We start from the raw sequence: 22468 nt of genomic DNA on the forward strand, positions 1-22468 counted from the left end.
TTGGCCAGGGCTGCCTTTGCAGCAAAGCCATATGCTGCTCTGCATGGAGAAGGCTTCAGCCTAAAGATGCTGAAGCATCCTTGCAGAATGCAAGCCCAAGCTGATGAGGAATTTTAAATAAATAAATAAAGCAATAAATAGAGAGGCTCGAAGGCAACCGTGGGGCAGAGGATGTTCCCACACAAGCAAAGGCTTTTCCTCTGTAAGATCAGTGATGAATTGACTATTAGCACGCAGGCATTTTATCTCCCAGGCACACAGAGCCTGAGAAGATGCTAACAGGCTGCTTGATTTAAGGGGCTTTTTTGAATGTGAGACGTAAATCTCAGCACAAGAATGCACACAGTATTGAACTGTGTCCAGAGACCACGGCGAGAGCCTGCAGCTCCCTGTTCTTAATGAACTGCCACAAAAACCTGGGATGGACGGGAGGCGAATGGCACTTCATTTTACTGAGCTTTTCATTGCAGGGGGAGAAGGGGGGGAAAAAGCCCTGAGAAGGAATCAGGCATTATGAACAACAACAGCACCAAAACCTCAAAGCACAAAGCAGCCCTTCTGTAGGCATTTGAATGGAGAGGGGGAGCAGAAAGGAATGGTGGTTTAGTGAAAGAAATTGCTCAGGTGCTTGGAAATGCTTGTTTTTCAACTGTGTGTCAGTGGGGATTTACAGGCTGACACTCAGCTGATGTAAATCAGTGTTGCCCCTTCACTGCAGCTGATTTATGGCACCTGAAGATCTGGCCCCATATTTTCTTTTGTGGGCATGTTTGCCAAAGGCCAATTTTTTCACCACTAATTTTTTTTGCTTGTAAATGAAACCACAGGCTGAAAACAACAAACCGTGTTGTCTCGACCCCTGAGATGGATTGTTCTGTGAAAAATTCCTTTGCTGGGGGGCAAAGCTGTGGCCTTTTGGGCCAACCTTCCTATTCCAGGTAAAGGAGCTATTCACCCAGGGAAGAACTTGCTCCCAAGGGATTGAGTTTGGTGTCTTCTGTGTTAGGAAATGCAGCAGCATGGAGCACCCGTGGACCAGTGTGACTTAGACATCCAAAGGCATGTGAAATGTAGGATCACAACAAGTGATTTAGTGAATTTTCTTTGGCATTGGGCTGCCTGGTTATGTGGAAACATGAGTCAGGGCTCTTACACCAAGGACCAGTTTGGATCACAAGAAATTCTTACCTTTACTTTGACTTCTTAGGATCAGGAAAATGCCTGCAAGTGAATGAGTACAAAGCCACCTCAGTCAGAAAACCAAGTACGCTCCTTTTTTGACCAGAGGGGAGAAATTAATGAACAGAAAGATCTGATGCCTTGGAGGCTGGGAAAAGGTGGGGCCTGCAGGAAAACAACCTGCATCCTCAGCTTTTAGAGCTGTTTCTAAAAGGATAAATCGCAAAAAGAACCACCAAAAAAAAAAAATCCAAGTGATTAAAGAAACTGTATTAAAAATCCCACCATGAAACATATAAATAAAAGCAGAAAAGCTATGTTTTACCTGAAATTGTTCATTCTCATCACTCACCTCCCAGCCCAAGGCACTGAGACACAAACCCAAGGGCTTCCTCCAAATACCAAAGGAAGGTGGGGAGTGCCCCTCTCCTCCCCCTCCATCCCAGGGCTCAAACATCCACATGCTGAAACCCAGGAGCAGTGAAGCTGAAGTCAGAAGAAAGGAAGAAGCTGCCTGTAAGGTCTAGGAAAAAAAAAAAAAAAAAGATTATGAGCAATTACACATTTACAATGGCAGTAGAAGAAGCTAATATATCTCATGCTGAAGTGGGCAGCAGGAGAGTTGTGCAAGATGAGATAAGCAGCAAAAATGTACGTTTCTTAGTTAAACTAAAAGCTTAGAGGGTACAATAAAACACTGCAGTTCCACCCGGGTTTTAATGAATGGATTTTCCCCTCTTGCACACTGACATACATTTGATATAGTTATTTATCCTATATATTTCTGGAGGCATATTTCCCAGGAGACCTTGTTTATCTCGCTCATAAGCACATGATGGATGTGTGGCGCTTTGGATAAATGGTATCACAATCAGATATTTTTATGGATATAGGCAAACTGGGTTATTAACAAAGGAAGGGCAGAGAGGAACCAGCACGCAGGAGAAAATAGGGAATGATTGATGACAATACACCTGAGGTTGCAAGGTGTAGGCTCCAGATAACCAGCTAACAGAAGAGGAGATAAGGGCAGTGCTTGAGACAGAGCTGTTTTCTACCTCAGGGTCAATGTCACATCAGCTGCCCCAACGCCTGCATCCCTCTGAGCCTGGCAGTTCAGAGCAGGTAAAAATTCCCTGGCAGGAGCAGCTCAAAAATTGTTGCCTTGGCTTTTTATAAAGTGGAATGCACAGGAACAGGCAGATACAAAACGCTTAACCCCACCAGAAAAACCTGAAACAAAAGAAATTCCGTGTTCTGGTGAGTTTGGGGAGGGAATGGTGTTGGTGGTGCTGCCCTATTGTGTCCACCACAGTGGGACCTGTGGTGCTGTACTACAAATAAGTAAAAATATTGGTTTAAAATGGCAATAATTACTGTATTCATTGCTAGCTTTTTGATTTACAGAAACAGGAGGTATTAAAATGGGATCTAGAAGGAAGATAAATCTGCAGGCATGATTTGACCTGAAATCTGGCAGCTGTGCTGGGTGCTCACTGGGCTCTTCAGCCACCAGGGCAAAACCAGGAGCTGGAAATCCAGGGACTGCTAATACCTCTGCATGGCCTCTCTTTTGAGTTGCTTTCAACAGAACAGCTCAATGTGGGAGAGAACCTGGGCAGGAACAACTACATCCATGTGGAACTGGGAGGAACAGCAGCATGGTAAAGCAATGCAGCCATAGAGAGTTTGCAAAGCCCCAGCTGCAGCCTGGATGATATTCCAGCCTCACAGGTGAAGTGTCTGTGTGATATGACACCACAGGGAGCACATGAATGCAGGCTGGAAAGCAGTCCAGCTTCCCACTGCTGATGGAGATGTTAGAGAGGCAAGATTCCAGCTGGTTTTGTCCAGGGAAAGCTGGATTAGGCAATCAGAACTTACCTGGAATACCCTCCTGGGAGTTCCCACAGCCAGGATACCCCAGCAGCAGTGTCTTCAAGCAGGGAGGTGCAAATAAATAACAGCCTCTCCATGTTTATCCTCTTCTTTTCCTCATGAAAATTGTGAAAACACAACATGGAATGCAGGAGAGGACTATCTTAACCAGGGGAACAGGCTGGAGCAGCAGAAGCAGTGCTGAACATGAGCACAGCCCTCACACCAGGGTTATTAATCTGAACTTACACAGGGAGGGACAGTTAGGAACACCAGTAAAAGATGGTACCAAAATTTAATGCCAACCAAAATGAAACAATAAAAGCTTCAGCATAGTATGTTTTATTACCCTCCAGGTTATAATAAATCATTAGTTAGGTGAATCAAAGCACAAAATCACAAGGACAAGATAAAGTTATGTCCTTTATGAGAGGTTTCTAAGCCTACAGGCTGAATATTCAGCTACTGCTGAACTCATACTTCAGTCAGACTATCCTGATGATCTTGATGACTGTCAATCCTCTCCTTTCTTCCATCAAAGAAAACCCCAAAAAACCAAATATACAAACTCAGGTACTGTCACCTCTTAAAAAAAATCTGTGTTTTTCTGGTTTGGGAACAACCAAGTCAGGTCACTGCACTTGGCCGTCCTTGCCACAGCAGTGGAGAGAGGCACCACTGCTGTGTTTAACCAGCTTGATGATCAGGAAAGGTGGTTAAATTTACAAAAGCCACTTGACTCATCTGAGAAATGTCCTTAATCAGATTACACCGGTGATTCTCAGGAAGGGCAGGCAATGACACTGCAGTTTGTGTCCTCAGAGGTGAGCCATGCTCAGGGTCCTCCCCTCCAGAGCTTCTACAGAGCCCCTAAAAAACCCCTGGAGGAATACCCTCCTTCACACAAGCAATGTGACCTCTTTGACCATGACCCAAAAAGGATTCTCTTGGCAAATTTCCACCACACAAAAGACATTGCAGCTACACAGTGGAAAAGGGAAATGTTTTGGGTTGGCAGCTAAATGATGAAGGCCATAATGAGCACAGAGCCCTCTTGTTTTACATATGCAATGTGTTCTGCCTTTCTTAAAGCTGTCACAGGAGCCCCGTGGATGAGTGTGGAGGCGGCATGAGGGCTACAACTAAATGCATGTTCCATTGTTGAGATGTCAGGGAGCCTGAGCTGCTCTCACAGGAATTGCATTCAGACAACGTCAGTCTGAAAGGAAAGGAAGGGAAGATACCAGCCCACCATCACCAGCACTGCTAAAAATCCCTCAGAAGAAGAGTTTGACCTTGCAGATGTTAGAAGACTCATGCCACTCATGAACAGCTTTGCACTGGTGGAATTGCCTTTTGGAGCAAAGCTGTGGCTGGTTATTTCACAGCAGGCCCAACCAAATGCATTTGCAAAAATCATTTACCACCAGCAAAGCTGCAGGAGGCAAGCCCCTGGAACATGACATGGTGCACAGTGTTGTAAAGCTCTTCTGTTGTTAGGCGTGGACTGTGATGCACAGCCCCAGGGATGGTAACAAAAGGCAAACCAGTTTGTCTTTTTTCATAGTGAACTCTCTATGAAAAAATAGAGATGTCCCACCCTGGGTGGACCCAGCAGCAGCTGGAATGCTGGATTTCATGGGATCAGACTTGTTAACCACAGCTTGTTTGGGGCAAACGCAGCTACTAAAGGCTGAAGACCTCAGGGGATGTGCAGACAGCTTTTGCAAAATGTTCCGTTTGTCCCACAGAAGCTGTGGCTGCCCCTGGATCCCTGGAAGTGTCCAAGGCCAGGCTGGACAGAGCTTGGAGCAGCTTGGGATAGTGGAAGGTGTTCCTGCCATGGCAGGGGTGGGAACAGTAGAATAAATTGGGAAAGCAGGGCAGTGAGGCACAGTGGCTCTAAATGTCACATCAGATACTGCTGTGCTCATTGAGATTTAGGCTTTAATGTGCTGGATTTTGCTCCACACGACACAGCTGCCTTCACAGGAGCTGGGCATCAGTGCACACCCTGCTGCACGTGAGATCAAAGTGTCTCCTCTTATCTCAAAGGAACCTTCACCAACACGACAGTACAATTTGAAATCATGCAGCTACCAAATGCAGACAGAGATAAAGCTTGTCTCATTTAGCCCACTGCAATAAAGACAGAGAAAAGGCAAAATATTGAGGTCAGTAAGCACATTCAATCCCACGGGATAACTGCACATCCAAAGGTGTGGTCCCTAACACCCTCCCAGCTCCCAGTGCTCCTGAAATGTTTCTGATTGGGATGAGACCACGGGCAGAGCCAGGCCAGCTCCGAAAGCCAGTGAGGTGATGTCTTCCCAAGCAGGTTTGTGTGAGTCCCTGCTGACTCCTCCTAGCAAGGAGCTGTCTCAGAGTCTGGCCCTGAGCAGGAGGAGCCACCATGCTGTGGGGCAGGGTTGTTGCACTGTCGCCTTCTCGTCCTCTGACCTCCTGAACACGGGGACCAGCTGGCCCAGCACCCCCAGTTTCCATTGACAGCAGCATCTGGAAAAGAAACAACAACAAGGCTGGAAAGGAGCACCAGAAACAAGCAGCTCTTTCCTTGGGAAGGGCTGTCAGCTGCCATGAATTGTGTTTGAATAGAAACAGCTTTGCCCCTGTCCAGTCACTAACAATACATTGGAGTCATTAACAATGAGGGATTGTTTCAGAGGTGTTAATTCTCTGTTCAGCATTTCTGGTGTTTGTTCAAACTACACTTCAGGTAGACATGAAAGGGGGGAAAAGGCAATTAGTTTTATATTTACTTGAAGGATGTTTCTCTCTTTGTCTTAGTCCAAGCCTAGCTAGGAAACAGACCAACTAAACTTGTCTCAGCCACATTTCAAGGTAGTAGGGGCTGTGTTAGCATTTCAGTGAACAACAGCTTGACTATTCAGCTTTCCCTCCATTGCTTTTCCTATTACTCTGATTCTTCTGGACCCTGAGCATGTGAGTGACATAAATTCAAAATACTGAGAATCACGGAGGCGACACATAAAAGGAGGAAATGGGAGCAAGAAATGAAGTTACAGTGTTGACAAATGGATGGATGTGAGCTTTGGGAGGGTTGGATGTGACTGTGAGTGTGAAAAACAGACTGAAGTAAGGTGTCAGTGACTCCACTATTCAAGGCTCCATGGACTGCCTTAGAAATACCCAAAAATTGCCCCCCTGTTCAGTGAAATTTTGGCTTAAAGTGCATTTCAGCCTGGCTCAGTTTGGACACAGCCATGCAGAATGAGTACTGGGTAAGGCTGTAAACAAAGCCAGTGATAAATGCAGTGCATCAAATTGTGGGTTGGTGCCAGAGCTCTGGGTGCCTGGGATCTGGTATTATTTAGCATCTAAATTAATGAGCTGGAAGAAGTAAACAAAATGATTAAATTCATAGATGATCCTAAACTAGAAGGAGCTAAGAACATCAGTCAGGAGACAGCAGAGACATAAAGTGACCAAGAAGCATTAATAAATGCTTCAAAACAGCGTAATAAGATTTTAAGATTAAAATGCATGGTAGCATATCTGGGGGAGAACAGTTTGCAACATGCTGGCTTTATCAAAGGGAAAAACTTAGGAACAGAGCTGCTTCCTAAGGAGGAGACCTGAGGCTTTCCAGGGATTGTGAACCAGGCAGGAATTCCTATTTTGATCCAATTGCAAGGCACGTACATGCAAAAATAAACCCATCTCCTCAAGAGGGCAATTCAGAAGAGGGCAGGGCAGATACATCTGTCCCCTTTGCAGGGCCCCAGCTGGGTGCACTGGGCAGACTGGGGACAGCCAGGGCTGGCATCAGTCCCCATCCATCAGCTGCCACCCCTGGACACCCCGAGCACAGCTGGGGTTGTCTCCTGGGTGCCTCTCACCTCTGCTCCTGCTGATCTCACAGGCGGTGCCGCTGTGGCCGAGGGGACACAAGCACTCACACTCTGTTCCTGGAAGCAAGCACAGCACAGATGGGGGGAATTACACACCTGGAGCCACATTTCCCAGCAGGCTTCCACTTCTCCCCAGCACTTCATCTTCTGGGAGCAAGGGACAGTGGGTGAAATGTCATCATTTTTCTCCAGTGCTGAAGGGATCAATAGCAATAAACAGGGGAGCTGTGACTGCCCTGCACCTCTCTCACCTCCCCAGACATTTGTTCCTGCCCTGCAGCTCAACCTCACACTCACTGCTGCAATTCCACAAGCCAGGGGAGCACAGAGTCCTCCTGCTCTTCTGCAAAAGAGATCACAGAATCCTGGAATGGTTTGGGTTGGGAGGGACCCCAAAGCTCATCTCATCCCATCTCTTGCCATGGCAGGGACACCTTCCACTGTCCCAGGCTGCTCCAAGCCCTGTCCAGCCTGGCCTTGGACACTTCCAGGGATCCAGGGGCAGCCACAGCTTCTCTGGGCTGTGTGCATCCTGTGCCAGGGCCTCCCACCCTTACAGCCAGGAATTCCCTCCCAACATCTCATCTGGTCCTGCCTTCCCTGTGGCCTCCTCTGGACTCACTCCAGCAGCTCCTTTTAGCATTTGGGGTTTCAGACCTGGACACAGCACTGCACGTGCAGAGAGCTCTTGGTAAAGCTGATAAGGAACAAATTGCAGCAACTAGGACAGGAATATCCTAACTTGGCTTTGTGGCAGAGGAAAAGCCCAATATCCCTGCTCTGGCTGCCCAGGGATGTGCATCCCATGTCAGAAAGCTGGAGAAGTGTTCCCACTTAGGAAAATACATGGTCATTTAAAACCTTTGCTGAGGAGATCCTAAATTAAATACTAACCTGGACTCAGCTCCTACAAAGTTATTTAAACAAAGGTCACCATAAGACAAATGCTTGAAGTGCTACAATCAGCTGCTGGTACCTGAAGTGATCGTTTCTACATTAGATACAATTTGATGATAACAATTCTCATCAGGACTTTTGCAGATGCAGATTGTAATTAGGCACTTGACAAAATGGTCCCTTTGTTAGAAGCTCTCATCACATCATATATCTCTTGTTGAGGCAGAGCAGTTTTCATTCAATTCATTTTTCCCCTTCATTTTTTAAATCACAGCCTGCTTACAGAGGAGGACAGCTTCTATCAGAAACAGGGGGAGGTGGTGATCACTGTGCTTGGCACTTATATGGGGCTTTTCATCTTCAAAACCCTTTTACAAACACTAATTAATGCTGAGACAGTAGTCACTTCTCCAGGAGGATGGAAGCAGTCTTAAAAGGAGGAGACTTAAAGATGTCAAGGATTTTTTTTTTTAATTAATAACTGAGAAGTAACAAATTCTTCTGTAAAACTGATACAGATAATGGTCACTCCCATGACAAAGACACATCCCTTGACTTTACTGTCTTTACTTACCAGTAAGGACTCTACAAACACAGCAACTTTAAAAACACAGAGTAAATTCCCTGATAAAGAAATGACAGGAAAAACTGAACAGCAACTTGCTTGCCACATGCTCCCCACGAATTCCCAACTAATTTCCTTATCTGTCTCTGCAACGTCTTGAAAGGTGGCTGTGCTGAGGTGGGGCTGGGCTCTTTCTCCAGGCAGCACTGACAGAACCAGAGGACACAGCCTCAAGCTGTGTCAAGGGAAATAAAGATTGGAATAAATTCTGAGATTCTTTATCTTATTAAAGATAAATTTCTGGAATGGCTGCCCGGGGAGGTGGTGCAGTCCTCATCCCTGGGTGTGTTTAACAAAGCCTGGATGTGGCACTGGGTGCCAGGGTTGAGTTGGGGTGCTGGGGCTGGGTTGGACTCGATGATCTTGAAGGTCTCTTCCAACCCAGTGATTCTGTGAATTCAGTCAAGAGGGGAGGAAGGAGGAGCAGGACCCCTGTACCTCTCAGGAAGGGGATGCCACTCCCGTGGCACGGAGCACAGTGACAGGAGCTGCTCTCCAGCTGGAACTCATCCAGAGCCCGGCGCAGGTTCTCCTTTATTTTCATGGAATCAGCCATGTCAGAAGGAGTCACCAGCTCATACAGTGGCTCTGCCTAAAGGGAGGGGAGAAACTGCATTAATTCCCAGTTAATTCCCATGCATTAGTTCCCATGAACATCCCAAGGCTTGGTGGTGGCACAGCTGGAGGGGGAAATGGAGGCTGTGTGGCACAAACTCCAGGTTTCCCATTGCTATTTGCTAAAACCTTGTGAACAACAAGGCCACAACGTCAGGAATACTCCCAGGAATGCTCCCCTCAGTTTCCAACACAGGAGGAGTAACAAAATATTTTGTGTAACAAAACAGACCAGCCAACCTGTTGGATAAGAAACAGCCTAAGTTGCACAGGAGTTTCATTAAATCCTTTCTCATCCATTTTTCTGGTACAGACATTTTTAGATCAGATTTGCAAAACTTGTATTTTCTGAGTGAGCACTTTGATTTTAAAACTATCCCCTAAAAGCCATCCACAAAAATCTCCTCCTCCAGCCCCCCAGCACAGCCAGAGGCACCAGTCACAGGGATTCACATCAGCACTTCCACCTTCACCACTCCTGCATTTCAAGGAAGATGTTTGTCCTTATGGAGCCCAGATAGGGGTTTCATTGCCTTCCAGAAGGGAGAGGATTTATCTCCACCTGCAGGTGGGGTCAGGGAGAGAAGACAAGGCTGTGCACAGCACAGTGAACGTGCAGGACCAAGGAGACTTTGGCTCACTCATAGATTTTCCTCCTGAGAACAAGGGAAAGTTAAAGTGCGGTGGCAGTACTGCCAGTCACCCATTACTGCCTGTGGGATGATAATCCCATGAGTCATCAGAGGATCCATCCCAAATTCCCATCCTCACTGCAGGGATGCTGCCATGCAGCCCACACGCAGGAAGCATCAAAGATCACCCTCCTGCCAACACAGGCTCAAACTACAACACCTAAAGAATGTTCCAATAATAAAATAAAATAAATCCTCATTTCCTGCTGCTGTACATCCACTCTTCATCAATTATCTGTGATCCATACTTTGCTTTTTGAATTCAGACCATACAAATGAGGAAATACACTAAGAGTGACCTGCCAAGTCCCTCCAGCAGATGATTTATGAACTGATTTGCTTTAGTTTTCCCTAACTAAGCATTCTTGGGCTGACATTTAGTCACACTCCGCTGGTACTTTTGATCTTCCAGCCCCACAGGGATATTGGTATGGAAATGAAGATACCAAATCCAAATTACATCCGCCTGAGGTTTTTCACTGGGCAGCCTGGTCAGTGATGCCAGGCAAGACAAAGAGCACCTCAGTTCCTCATGGGAGGTTTTTCTGTGTGGGGGATTTGGTGCAGAGGGCTGCATTTCTCTTGTCTCCTGCCCTGAGACCTCCCAGTGCATTTCTGGAGGGTCAATCCACAGCACAGCAGGGGCTGCAGCAAGTGCCAGACAGGCACTGGCTGTATCTCCAAACTACTCATTTTTGCTTGCTTCACTTTTTTGGAATCTACCTCTTTCTTGAGAAACAACCCGCTTTTACAAATGTAAAGATTTTTGTCTAAAATTAAATTTTACAATGAAAAACAGCTATAAATTAACTTCCACCTCCTGTTTAGAAGGATGTTGCACCTTTGTACTATTCACTCATTTTGACATTAAAGATGATGAGGCAGAACTGCTGCACACTTCTGCTTGCTTTTTTGCATTTCCAAAACTCTCCAGGGATCAAAAATCCTTCAAAGCCTATCTCCCATTTTTAAGGTTCAGCTAAGCTGCACAAACATCCAGGCATGCACAATGAACCACCTGAAAGAATGGTCACTGGTGCTCACAGAAATTGATAAACATCAAGGAAAATAGAAGTCCTTATAAAATATATGCTGCCAGATACAATTTTTGGTATATATTGGTAAAACAGAAGGTGATCATCTGAATTGCCTGGCGGGCAGCAAGAAATGACACCTGCCCAGCCAATTAAAGGGTTAAAGCAGTTTACTTTGTGTATTTCTAACCACAGACCCTTTAAAGCATCCCACCTTTGCATTTCTGAATACTCACTTAGAGAAGCTGCACAATAAGGTCTGTTATTCCTGTTTTGTTTTGATTGGTTTTTTTTTCTCTAAATCCTGTTTATTTAAACACAGAGTTCCCCAAGGAGCTGCAGTACCTTCAGCTTGATGATCTCAGGGTTGTACTGCACAGCATCTCCCCACTGCTGCATGAGCTGGGCTGTGGGCAGGTCCTTGTGGGCCAGCGTGGTGACGTCTTCACTTGCTCCTCCACGGACCAGCACCAGGAAATCCTCCACAAACTGCTTCCTGGCAGTGCTGTCTGCAAAAATGCACTCAGAGAAGTTTCCAGCTCTGCCCACTGGGCTGGAGTTATCAGCTGACACCAAAAACCCTCCCGTGCAGGACCCACCCCACCCAGAGGGCAAAGGAAAAAGGGCACAAGTGCTGCTCACCTGCTTTCCTGCAAATTTACCCTGTGTCCCTCCTGCTCCCCTGCAGGAATTCCCCACCCTGCACCCTGCATCCCTCCCCTAAATTCTGGTTTTAAGCTCACAGGTCCTTCCACAGCCCCATGCTCCTCACCACCAGGAATATTCCCTGTTCTCCCCCATGGATTTCCAGGTGCACCTTCATCCCGTGCACACCCCAGCTCCCCACGTCCCCAGAGGCTCCCACAACACCATCCCCTCCCTGTTTTCCCCACCAGGATGCTGGGTGTCCCTGCTGAGAGGTGGGGGTTGATATTTAACACAGAGCTGGCCATGGGGTGATGGCTGATCATCTCCCTGGGATGCTGAACAGATATTTACTCTCTACACAGAAAATCTTGGAAAAACCCCAAGCTCTGAGTATTTCCCCCGCTGTTAAGCCTGGCTGGGGCTAGCCCCCAGACTCAAAAGTGGCTGCAAGGGAGTGGGGAAATATTTCAGGCAGGCAAAATGACAAAGCCTTCCTTTCACCATGACAAAGAAATGAAATGGCAGAAGTGTTTCATGCTTACCTCCAATCTCTTTCAAAAGGGCATTACAGCCAGCTAAATCTACTCCAAGCCCCACAGAGAATTTAACAAGATTCACAGCAATGTTAAAGCCCTTCTGTGCACATTTCTGGACATCACTCAGAGAATAACCTTAAATACACAAAAAGTGTAGGGTTTTAATACAACTGTTTCATGTTTTATGTCCACGTACACAGAAAATGAGAGTTGATAAGTATTTTTGCTTTAGGAAAAGAAAAGAAACATATGATGAAGAAGGTTATTTTTTGGGTTTTTTTTTTTTGGATATTTAACAGAGTTATATGAAATGAAATCTCTATGTTTTACAGAACTCAGTAGCCAAGAGGAAATGAGAGGTAAATGCTGGAAGAGGAGGATTTTAGTCACCCACCCAGCTGCACTGGGTTAAGCAGAGCTGCAGTGGGTGGGAACACAGAGGATGTCTAAGCACAGACTTCCCATCACCCCTCCCCATCCCCAGAATTCCTTTAAAAGCAATAGATGAAATAGCTTTTCCTCCTTTTACCAGCTCACACCTCCAATCGTCTGCTGCCAGAAGAGCCTTAAGTGCTACATGGAAATTTAGACTGGATACCAGGTAACATTTATTCACCAAAAGGGTCATCAATCCCTGGAAGAGGTTCCCCAGGGCAAGGTGGAGTCACCAACCCCAGAGGGATTCGTGGGACATGTGGATGTGGCACTTGGGGACATGGTTTGGTGTTGGCCTTGGCAGTGGGGGATCAGCTGGACTCCCTGATCTCAGAGCTTTTCCAGCCTGAAGGATTCCCTGATTCTAAGATGTGGCAGACTGGATTCTGTGTGGGAGCAGAGCAAGTACCAACCATGTCATACAGGGTGGGACACCAGGTCTGCAAAAGAAAATTTCAGTTCCAGCAGAGACAGTACAAATATAATGAGGGATTTGAAGGGGAAAACCTGAATTCTCAGACTGGACCTAAAAAAACTCTGCTGAGAACTTACAGCCCAGTTCAGCACTTGTGTGAAAATGTTGTTATTGCTGCAGGATCCTGATCTGGGTCAGCAGACACTGAGCATTTTGATGCAAACAATAACACACTTTAGTTCAAACAAACATGGCTTGTGATGGGCCCACAGCAACAGCTGACAAATTGGGAAACTCTGTTAGAATCTGAATACCTGAAATGTGAATCTAAATTCTGTCCCTCTCTCTGACTGCAGGGTAAGGAACTTCCCACACAGCAGAAGAACAAACAAGCAGAGTATTACACAAAGCAGAGCCCAGAAAATGCCTCTGCAAACAGACAGCAGAGCAGTTCCTCACTCCCCTGCCAATGAATAAATAATTGAGAGTGCAGCTATTGATTAATGTCACACTGCTCGCTCTGTCCTACACAACAATCATCATTTCTCACAACAAAGGGAGCCAGAGCCAAAGAGCAGGAGCAATGTCAGGCACAAGAGTCACCCAGCAAATTATTTACTGTTTCCTACATGCTGGAAAAGCTCTCGAGGCTAAAGGTGTTCCAAGACTGCCATTTGAAAGGCAGTAGAAAAAGAACTTGGGTGAAGCTTTTCAAAGCTAACAGAAGTGTTAAGATCCACGATTCTCATTCATCTCAACATCTTGTCAGCCTCTAAAACGTGTTGTCTAAAATGCTTGCCACAGGGCTTTGTGAAGTAAATCCAGCCCATGACGCTGAGCACGCTTTGAAAACCTCTTTATTCACTGCCAAGGAGCGCCTCTACTCCCACATTTCTGCAGGATTTCCTTGAGATGCTGTTGACCCCTTCTCCCATCATCTCCCTCTCAGACCTGAGCCATCTCCTTGTGCCTCACAGAGGTTTTCCCACCCAAAATCCGTCCCAAAGCTCCTCCCCAAACCACCTGCACCTACCCGCCTTGCGGAGCTCGTCGCTGTTCATGACCAAGGTGTACTCGTAGATGCCTCCAACAGTGGCCTCCTGGACGAAGTGTGTCCCAAAATCCCTGAGCAGCTCCCGGTACTCCCCGTAGCTGTACTCCGCGGGGAGCCGCCGCAGCCGCCGCAGGAACTCGTGGTGCAGCATCAGGGCCCGGGACTTCAGCTTGTAAACACCAACAGCCAGCTCAGAACGGGCATGCAGGAACTTGCTGGACTGCAGGAAAGGCGGGAGAAGCCAGGAGGAGGGAGGGATGTCATTCTCATGGCAATGGGAATTTGCTGTTTGCAGTTAAACCATTGGCGCTGGGCGGGATTTATTGATTTCACAGTTTCCAACTGGAAATCTCCTAACTATTTTTCATCTCCTAAAAAAACCTCCACTTTTTTGCAAAAGCAGAACTTTCAGTAGTAAAAGTTCCTGAGAGTCAGGCCATGATTGGGACACAGGAAAAGGCAGGGTCCAGGTTCTGCTGTGGCACACCCAGAATGCAAGGACACCTCAGCACCCTGCAGGACTGCTTTACCCCTAATGAAACTTCACCTCTCACAAGCTCCCCCCTGAAAAATTCTGACATCTGAAATCAGGATTTGCACGGGAAATGGTCACTCTGGCTGAGCCAGATTCATATTTCACAGACTATGCCCTTATCAAAACAGAAAGAAGAAAACACAAACACACACTCTCTCTCACACATACTTATATGGCTCTCTGTAGATATGTAAACATGGATAATTTTTTTCTCTCCCCTTTCTGGTACCAAAGTCTGGAAAATGTCTTCCATTATGTTCAAAGGATTTAGTGTTCAGTTGTCTGGGCCAGCAGGGCAAGCACATCAGGGAGGGATCATTACAGAACATTGCAGCTTAAATAATAAATTCAGGACTTAATATTTGCTTTCTTTATGGGTATCTGTTGCAAATGCTTCTCATCAACTTCTGATCTGGTTGTGAGAAATTCACTTTGCAGGAAGCAAATGCAAGGAATACTTTGCCATTCCTGAGTACACTTTATACTGAAAGGAGACACAGATTGGTGATAGTATTACACCACTGATATGAGCTACCTTTGTTTATGGCAATAACAGATGAAAAAATAAAAGAAAACAATGATGGCAGTCGTAGGAGTTACAGATTCAAGTTGAACAGGCTTTTCAGTTTCAATTTTTCACTACAAGCATTCAAAGGTGGATGCCCAGCAGGGCAGTGGACAGACCACACTGAGAATCAGAGAAAATCCACAGCTGGAAGGGACCCTCAAGCATCACTGAGTCCTCTCCACAAGTTGTGACTGATTTCAAAGGCCAAGCAGCCCAGATCCTGGCTGAGAGCTGAATGGAAAAGCTCCTGGATGCTGCAAACACAAAGGAAGGCTTTGTGGGGGTAGCAAAGACTTCAACAAATGGCAGAATCCAGTTGGGGAAAGGATTTGATTTATCCCCGTCCTGGCTGCTGACCTGAGAGGAGCCTCAAACCAACACACACACACACACACTTACAGGGAATTAAGTGGAGCAGTGCTTACACTTGAAGAAAATCTTTTAATCCTCTGCATGAACTTCTTGAACCTCATGTCATTTGAACTGTAACCAAGTTGAAACACTTTTGGTATTTTTATCCCCACACTGAAGCTTGACTGCGTAGCTTTTGCCTTCAGGACACTGCTTTCATAATTTGAGTAGGAGTCATATTCAGTCATTGTAAATTCATATTTGCCTTTGGTCTAAACAGAAAGGAAAAACAACACGTCTCATTTCCTGCACAGTGATTGTACACCTGAAGCGTGGGGAAGGAATGCAGACACAAATATACTTGTGAATTAATGCTTGCACTTTGAAGATGAAAAGCCTTGTATAATTGCAAAGCACTATTATTATTAACACAGGTACTTCAAGAATACTTGATTTACAGCAGCAGGAAAGCTCCTATCTCCTCCATACTGCAAGGTCCTCAGGCTTTCACTTAATATGTCAATCTTATGCAAAGAATGTGAAATCTTAAACACAGGCATCAATTAAAGTACAAATTCTAAAAAGAAAAGGTTTCCTAGTGGGCAGCACTCAAAAACATCATGCCATCAGAAGCACTAAGGTCAAATATATGATTTTTGAGATACAGCTTTGATGCATGACAGGAACAAGTTTTCACACAAAGCCCGTGGTGTGTTCCACATTGTGGAGCGTATGGGGAGTGAGGATGTTCTAGAATAGGGTAAAAATCAGCCTGATCCCACTGGGTGTCAAGAATTTTGTGATTTTTTTTACAAAATGACCCAGCAATGAAGCTTTGGGCACTAAATCCACTGGAATATGTGTGTGAGTTTCTTTGCAGGCACATCTGGCACGCACCTCTGGTGTGTAGCTTTCCACGTTGTAGGGCTTCCTGAACCTGGTGTCTGTGATGTAATGGGGAGAACATCCCCCAGCGTAGTACCTGTGATCAAGGACCAACCCCTCCAAGCTGTTGGTGAAGATATTCAACCTGCAGGTGAAGCAGAACAGCAACATTTTATGGTACCATCAATTCAGAGCTAAACACTGAATGTCTTGGCTGAGAAAAGCAAAATAGTGTTTTATTTGGCCACAGGCTCTTTGTTCCACACTTCTTTATTCTGAAACCCCAAAAGAAAGCTTGGCCTCTTTCACTGCCCAACCAGCCCAGGTGCTGCAGAAGGACCTGACTAATGAGAAAGCAAAAGACAGAGTTGAATTTTGACACTTGATGAATATTGATGGCAATTTTCATCCCCCAGCTGTGAATGACACCAGTGTTACTGCCACCAGCACTGGCAGTAAAAAACCCTCTGGCTTTTCCTGGAACTCTCCAGGAAGAGCAGAACAAACTGGATCAGCCAAACCCCCACCAGGCTGCTCACCCTGAGCACCCCCAGATATCCACAGCACCCATCAGAACCTTCAAAGCCAGGTCTGCAAACCCATGCCATCAATCCACACTGATTTTTTAATTACTACTTCTTTATTCTGGTTTATCAGCCAAAATCTTTGCCAGGTTGGTCCAGGGGCAACCAGAGGTCAGTAGATCACAGTAAAAATTGTTGGGGAACAAGAAAAGAGGTACTCAAGCAAGAGCTCAACTAATTCTTGAAAGCACAGGGAGTTTTCCTTGGATTTCAGTGGATGATGGACAGAAACCTTAACCTGTCTGCTCTAAGGAAGGATGCAGCTGCAGTTTGTGGAGATGAGGAGATTAAACCCCATCACTGACTTTTCCCATTGCTGCTGGTGCAGTGAAACTTCATTTAAAAAACTCCACAAAAAACTATCAGTGCTCCAGGTCTCTGCTGGATCTGTCTCTCCTGATTTTGGGGAGAGAGGCTTGCATGATAATGACACTGAAGCTGTAAAAGAATTAACTCTAATTTTAGAACAATCTGGAAAAAAAGAGAAGTCCACTAAAAGCAAATTATTGAGCAATTGTAGCTTCAAAGAGATGAGAAGCATGTTCCTATAATTGTCCAACATTATTTTTAATTTTGATTAAACTCAGAAGTACAAAGCATTAGCAATGACATGTGCAGAAGCCATATCTCCAGAGAATAATGAGAAAATTATATTTTTTTTCTTGCAATATGATTTTCCTTTTTCTTTTTTTTAATGTAAAAAGCAATTTTTTCCCTGCAGAGCAAGAAAAAAAACCCCTCTTTTCACACAGTCTGATCTTATAGAAAGTTGTCACAATCTTAGCCTGCAAAAGCAGAATCAATTCAGACTTAGATTTTAATCCCCACAGAGCTGCTAATGTGCAGGTTTACCCTACCCCACTCATACAAAGCACAAAACTTCCACCACCTCTCAGTGTCATGGAAGAAATCAAAGGAATTTGAACACCTTTCCCCCTCCCCACCAAACCAATACAGAGTGTAAGAATACAAACCCAAGATTAATGATTTGGGTTAGGAGGGACCTTTAAAGGTCATTTAGTCCCATCCCCTGCCATGGCAGGGACACCTTCCACCATCCCAGGTTGTTCCAAGCCCTGTCCAGCCTGGCCTTGGGCACTTCCAGGGATCCTGGGGCAGCCACAGCTGCTCTGGGCACCCTGTGCCAGGGCCTGCCCACCCTCACAGGAGTGAATTTATTCCCAATACCCCATCTAACCCTGTCCTCTGGCAATGGGAAGCCATTCCCCCCTGTCCTGTCCCTCCAGGCCCTTGTAAATCACCTCTCTCCATCTTTTCTTGTTCACTCCTTCAGGTGAGAGGCTGCAATGGGGTCACCCCAGAGCCTTCCCTTCTCCAGGCTGAACAACCCCAATTCTCTCAGCCTTTCCTCTTAGCAGAACTGCTCCATCTCTCTGACATTCTCTGGATTTGCTCCACCAGGTCACCAGGACTGGGGAACATTTGGATCAGACTCCTGGATCCCAGCTCACTCCTGGATACAGCAACTGCTCCAGCTTTTCTCTGTTCAGTGTCTGCCTGAAGTCACATCAGATCATGCTCAGCCTCAAGTAAGAGAGCAGCTCACCAAAGTCACAGCCTTACCCTTTTGCCAGGTTCTCTATTCCCCAATACTCTTCCATCTTCTGCTCACATTTCCTGAACACTTTTTTGCAGTTTTTCTCATCTGACTGGTCCCCACAGTCGTCATCCCCATTGCAGAGCAGCCTCCGTGCAATGCATCTCTCTAGGATGGAAGGGGAAAGTCATCCATAAAACAACCTGTGATCACACTCCCTGACATGGAGACTAGGAGCAAAACAGAAAATTCCTGGAATGAATGATTCAAATCAAGCTGGAAAATAAAAAATCTTCTCTATTTGCATGGATCCCCAAAGTTCATCTGCTCAGTTTCACTCAAAAGCTTCATAACCTTGCTCAACTTAGGAAAAACCCACAATAATTAAAACTGAAAGAAAAGTATAGAATGGTTTTGGTTTTTTGTTTTGAGAGAACAAACATGCTGTTTCAGCAGGCCTGGTACATGGTATTATTTTCTTTCTCTCTCCTCATGTCCACAATTACTGAGTGTTTTCAGTCTCACCAAAGCACTGGAAGATGCAGAGCAGAGGTTTTTCCTTTGCCCCATCTCAGGTGCAGAGCTCCTGTTGCTGTCCCTTGTGCTACAGATTTGGCTGATATAACCAGGTTATAATTTCCTCTTTGGAGGTTCTAAAGATGGCTAAGAGACTCACTGACACAAACGCAAGCACGGAAGGAGCCAGGTCAATTCCTGGCATCCCTCTGGCCCAGCAAACTCCTGCAGAAGCACAAGGTTCAGCACAGTGGCATCAGAAGTGACACCCGAGTACCTGAGCAGCACCAGCCCCCAAATCCTCACCTGTAACTGCACACACAAAGCCATCACAGCGAGCTCTGCTCCTGCAAGGACTGCTTGTGACACACTCCTCAGCTTCCCTGTCAGAGCCATCACAGGGATCTCCACCGAACTGAGAGGGCTGTTCCAGGCGGGCAAATCTGTACTGTGATGAAATAAAAAATATTGACTCAAGTGCACAGAAATGGTGAATTTTACGCTTCTCTGGTTGAAAAACAAACTTTGTGTCGCCAGGATCTGATCTAAGCGCGCTCTGTCATATTAAAAGAGAAAAGTGTCAGCACAGAAGTGTGAAGTTGGTAATTTGCCTCGTTTCAAAGGTTTCTGATCTGCGACAGTTTTAATTTTACAGAGAAAGGGTTGAGGATTGGGAGGGATGAAGGAAAGTTTGCTTTTCTTTGACAGTTTGTTTAAGTGAGCCTGACAGTGCAGTGCGGGACTTTGTGAGAGTAAGGAAGGATCCAGTTCCTTCTCCTCTCTTTCAATTAGTGCTGGTAACGACATCCCTTGTTATTTTCTGTCAGTGTATTTACTTGCCCCTCTGTATCATTAGGGATTTTTTTCCGCCCACAACACTGCTGTGAAGCAGTCAATTACTCCATCCAATATGTTAGCCCTCCTTTTTTCCCCAGCTTCTGAGATTAACTCTTTGATATGAAGCTCCACTCTCCCCCCAACTCCCATCACTGGTTATTTCTGCTTAAGCCTGGGAACAGCTTCTCCAAGTTGTTAGCAGAGGTCTCTCTAGCAATGGGGATTTTGCTCTTCACGCTGTTGGGATCATTACTTTCATTTGATGGGGCTTCTCGGGTGGAAAATGCTGGCTGGCAGAGAAGAAAAAGCATCTTAATCCTGAGAGGCACCGAGTGTCTCCAGGTCCCAGAGGGGACCATTAGTGGAGAAGGTGCCTCGCACTGATGCTGGAAGGACAGGACTCTGTTGGAAATTCCCTGCAAAGCCTGGCTGTACACCTTCTCAGCAAGGCACCCTGAAAAGCACTGGAATCACTGGGGGTGGTGAGCTGAAGAGCTAAAAGCCACCTGAAAGCAAACCCCATGGTCTCACCTGTACAGGGATTTCCTTGGCAGCCCCCCTCAGTCTGCCCAACCCACAGACAAAAAGGACATGGATCGAGGGGGGTCCCACCTCCTGGTTTCTCAGCGGTCCCCAGAGCACAGACACTCACCCTTTTCTTCTGGCAGGGGTCACACTTGCTCCAGGAGGACCAGGAGGAGAGGATGCAGTCGCGGGGCTGTGGTGGGGCACTCACGGAGCGGGCGTGCCTGCCCCCGGCCACGCTGCCACCAGGGCTTGGGGACTCCTGGCCACTGTGCCCAACAACACGAGAGCTTCAGGCTGTGGAACTGTGAGCTCTGAGGACCTGGCCCCTCAGCCTATGCCTGTGTGAAACCTCACACCAAGGAGAACTAACACTCATCACGCTTTGTATGCAACCTCTGGATTGCAGTCTTCATCCTGTGGCATTCATTCCACTGGCACTGATTCTGTAAAAACCTGGTCCACTCTCCAGTGCCAACATGGGAAACTAAACCCATGGTCCACTAATCTGGGCTTCTCCTCAAGCTGTGCAAGCAGTAAAACCTTCACCACCAGCCCTTGCTCTGTGGCTCCAAGGTCAGATACCTCCATGATGAACATCAGCCCCAAGAAAAGGCCTGGCATGCACTCAGCATTTCTTAAAACCAGGCTTAAGTGTCTCTCTTTGCCCAGCAACCCATCTTCCCCCAAGCTGGCGAAAGCCACTGGTTTTAGTCTGCTTTCAGTTCATGAGTAATTCATCCATTAATACCCTCCAGCCCAGTAACAAACCTGAACCCCAAGTGTGAGCCTTTACTGCTCACCCCAGCAACTCTCACTCCCTCATGCGACAGCTGTCTCCAAGGTTTCCACAATGCCACAGCTAAAATGCTGCCTCCTCTTTTGGTGGATTCAGGATTTCTGATTAAATCCTTGTCCCAGACAAATGCTCCCTTGTTGCACCTCTTTCAAATGGGGAGCTTTAGTAAAATGTTGACGATTAGTTTCTTTTCACACCCAGTTTGACAAGGAAACTACCACAGCGATGTTCCCAGTTCTTCCACCCTGAAAAGGAACAGCATCAGCTGAAGCTTTAAGTATGATTTAGTGCCTGGCATGGGGTTCCCATTATAGCATATTAAAAATCAACGGAATAAAGGAATTACAAAACCTCATCAGCTTGCTGAGGCATGAAATCAAAGCTCAAAGTTCAGAGAACAGTGCGAAAATAGAGTTAGATTGGAAAGATTACAAGATGTAGTTCTCTGAAACAGCAAAGTCTATTACAGCAGCAGAGAAAGGAACAGCTCTCAGCCACATTCTCAAGGAAACAACCCCCTGTGTGCCCAGCCCTCTGTGGGGCAGCCAGCATGGAAGAGGGCTGCATGTTCAACCAATTCCACGTTACAACACGAGCGTGGCAATTTGTCAGCTCCAATTTATCACCAGGATTGCTCCTCTGGAGGCAGAAACACCGCCGCCCTACGCTCGCTTCCAAACGACGCCTTTTGCCATTCATTAGGGACGCAGAAATCACTCTCGACAGCAATTACAGCCCCTACAACACCCAAGCCTGCGCTGATGCTGATGGTTTCTCTGTCATCTGGAGCATGTGGCTCCAGAAACTCTCACTCACCCAAAGGCACGAGCAGCGTGGGCGCCCAGCACGGCGCAGAGCAGCAGCAGCAGCTGGACACGCATCGCTCCAAGGTGCTGCTGGATTCCCACACCACCAACACCCCCACCCCGCCTGCCGTGGGGGCTTGAGCAGGGTTCAAGCACAAACACAGGAGCTGCAGAGCTGCTCTGTAAACAGCAGATGACCCAGCTCCTGGCAGGCTCACAAGGTAAACGCTGCGGTGGTTAGCACACGGCTCTCCCCAGGCGAGCAAAGCTCTGCCTAGGAGCAATCTGCACCTTCCTTTGTAATGCTCCTTTCAAGGGACTGGGAAAATGAATATTTCAACAAGCGAAACATATTTGAGTCTTGGCAAGAAGGAAGTGATAAGTAAACTCAAGGCTGCTTTCTAGGAAGAGAGTGCAGAATCATTTATTTATTGCTGCTTTTCATGTCTGTCTTCCAGAGGAAGGTCAGACACGAGACACAAGCACTTATTCCCATGCCTCAGGGAAAGCTTTTTCCCTCAGAGTGCCCTTCCCTGTCTCTCCTGCTGCTGGGGAGGACAAGAGCCCCAGCCCTGGCTGGGCCATGCCACAGAGATTCTCTGC

The 22468-nt window shown here is 46.5% G+C and overlaps 1 protein-coding gene and 2 long non-coding RNA genes across 3 annotated transcripts; 2 read left to right on the forward strand and 1 right to left on the reverse strand.

The window, feature by feature from the left end:
• Window positions 1–4652: 4652 nt before the first annotated feature.
• Window positions 4653–22234, reverse strand: C8B (complement C8 beta chain). Its single transcript, XM_064428980.1, has 12 exons — window positions 21876–22234; window positions 20388–20529; window positions 19205–19346; window positions 18409–18550; window positions 16253–16385; window positions 15430–15627; window positions 13881–14121; window positions 12004–12132; window positions 11159–11322; window positions 8911–9064; window positions 6939–7007; window positions 4653–5574 (listed from the first exon to the last, which is right to left on the reverse strand). The coding sequence occupies exons 1-12, from the start codon at window positions 21938–21940 to the stop codon at window positions 5423–5425; spliced, it is 1731 nt and encodes a 576-aa protein (XP_064285050.1). The 5' UTR covers window positions 21941–22234; the 3' UTR covers window positions 4653–5422.
• On the forward strand, window positions 12455–14785 carry LOC135305415 (uncharacterized). Its single transcript, XR_010366602.1, has 2 exons — window positions 12455–12598; window positions 13204–14785. It is a non-coding gene; the product is annotated as an uncharacterized LOC135305415 (long non-coding RNA).
• LOC135305413 (uncharacterized) lies at window positions 16321–18692 on the forward strand. The gene is made up of 3 exons (XR_010366599.1): window positions 16321–16417; window positions 18247–18374; window positions 18481–18692. It is a non-coding gene; the product is annotated as an uncharacterized LOC135305413 (long non-coding RNA).
• Window positions 22235–22468: the final 234 nt, after the last annotated feature.

The sequence above is a fragment of the Passer domesticus genome, chromosome 7, assembly GCF_036417665.1.
Source record: "Passer domesticus isolate bPasDom1 chromosome 7, bPasDom1.hap1, whole genome shotgun sequence".
Taxonomy (NCBI): domain Eukaryota; kingdom Metazoa; phylum Chordata; class Aves; order Passeriformes; family Passeridae; genus Passer; species Passer domesticus.

What these genes read in the sequence shown, in the direction of transcription:
- C8B (XM_064428980.1), bottom strand. Translation starts at nt 21,940, where the DNA reads ATGCGTGTCCAGCTGCTGCTGCTGCTCTGCGCCGTGCTGGGCGCCCAC. An exon ending in TTAAAAGATTTTCTTCAAGT is followed by an intron (nt 14,122 to 15,429) that starts GTAAGCACTGCT and finishes CCTTTCCTGCAG; the next exon opens with TCCAGCAAGTTCCTGCATGC. An exon ending in CGACGAGCTCCGCAAGGCGG is followed by an intron (nt 12,133 to 13,880) that starts GTAGGTGCAGGT and finishes TGTGTATTTAAG; the next exon opens with GTTATTCTCTGAGTGATGTC.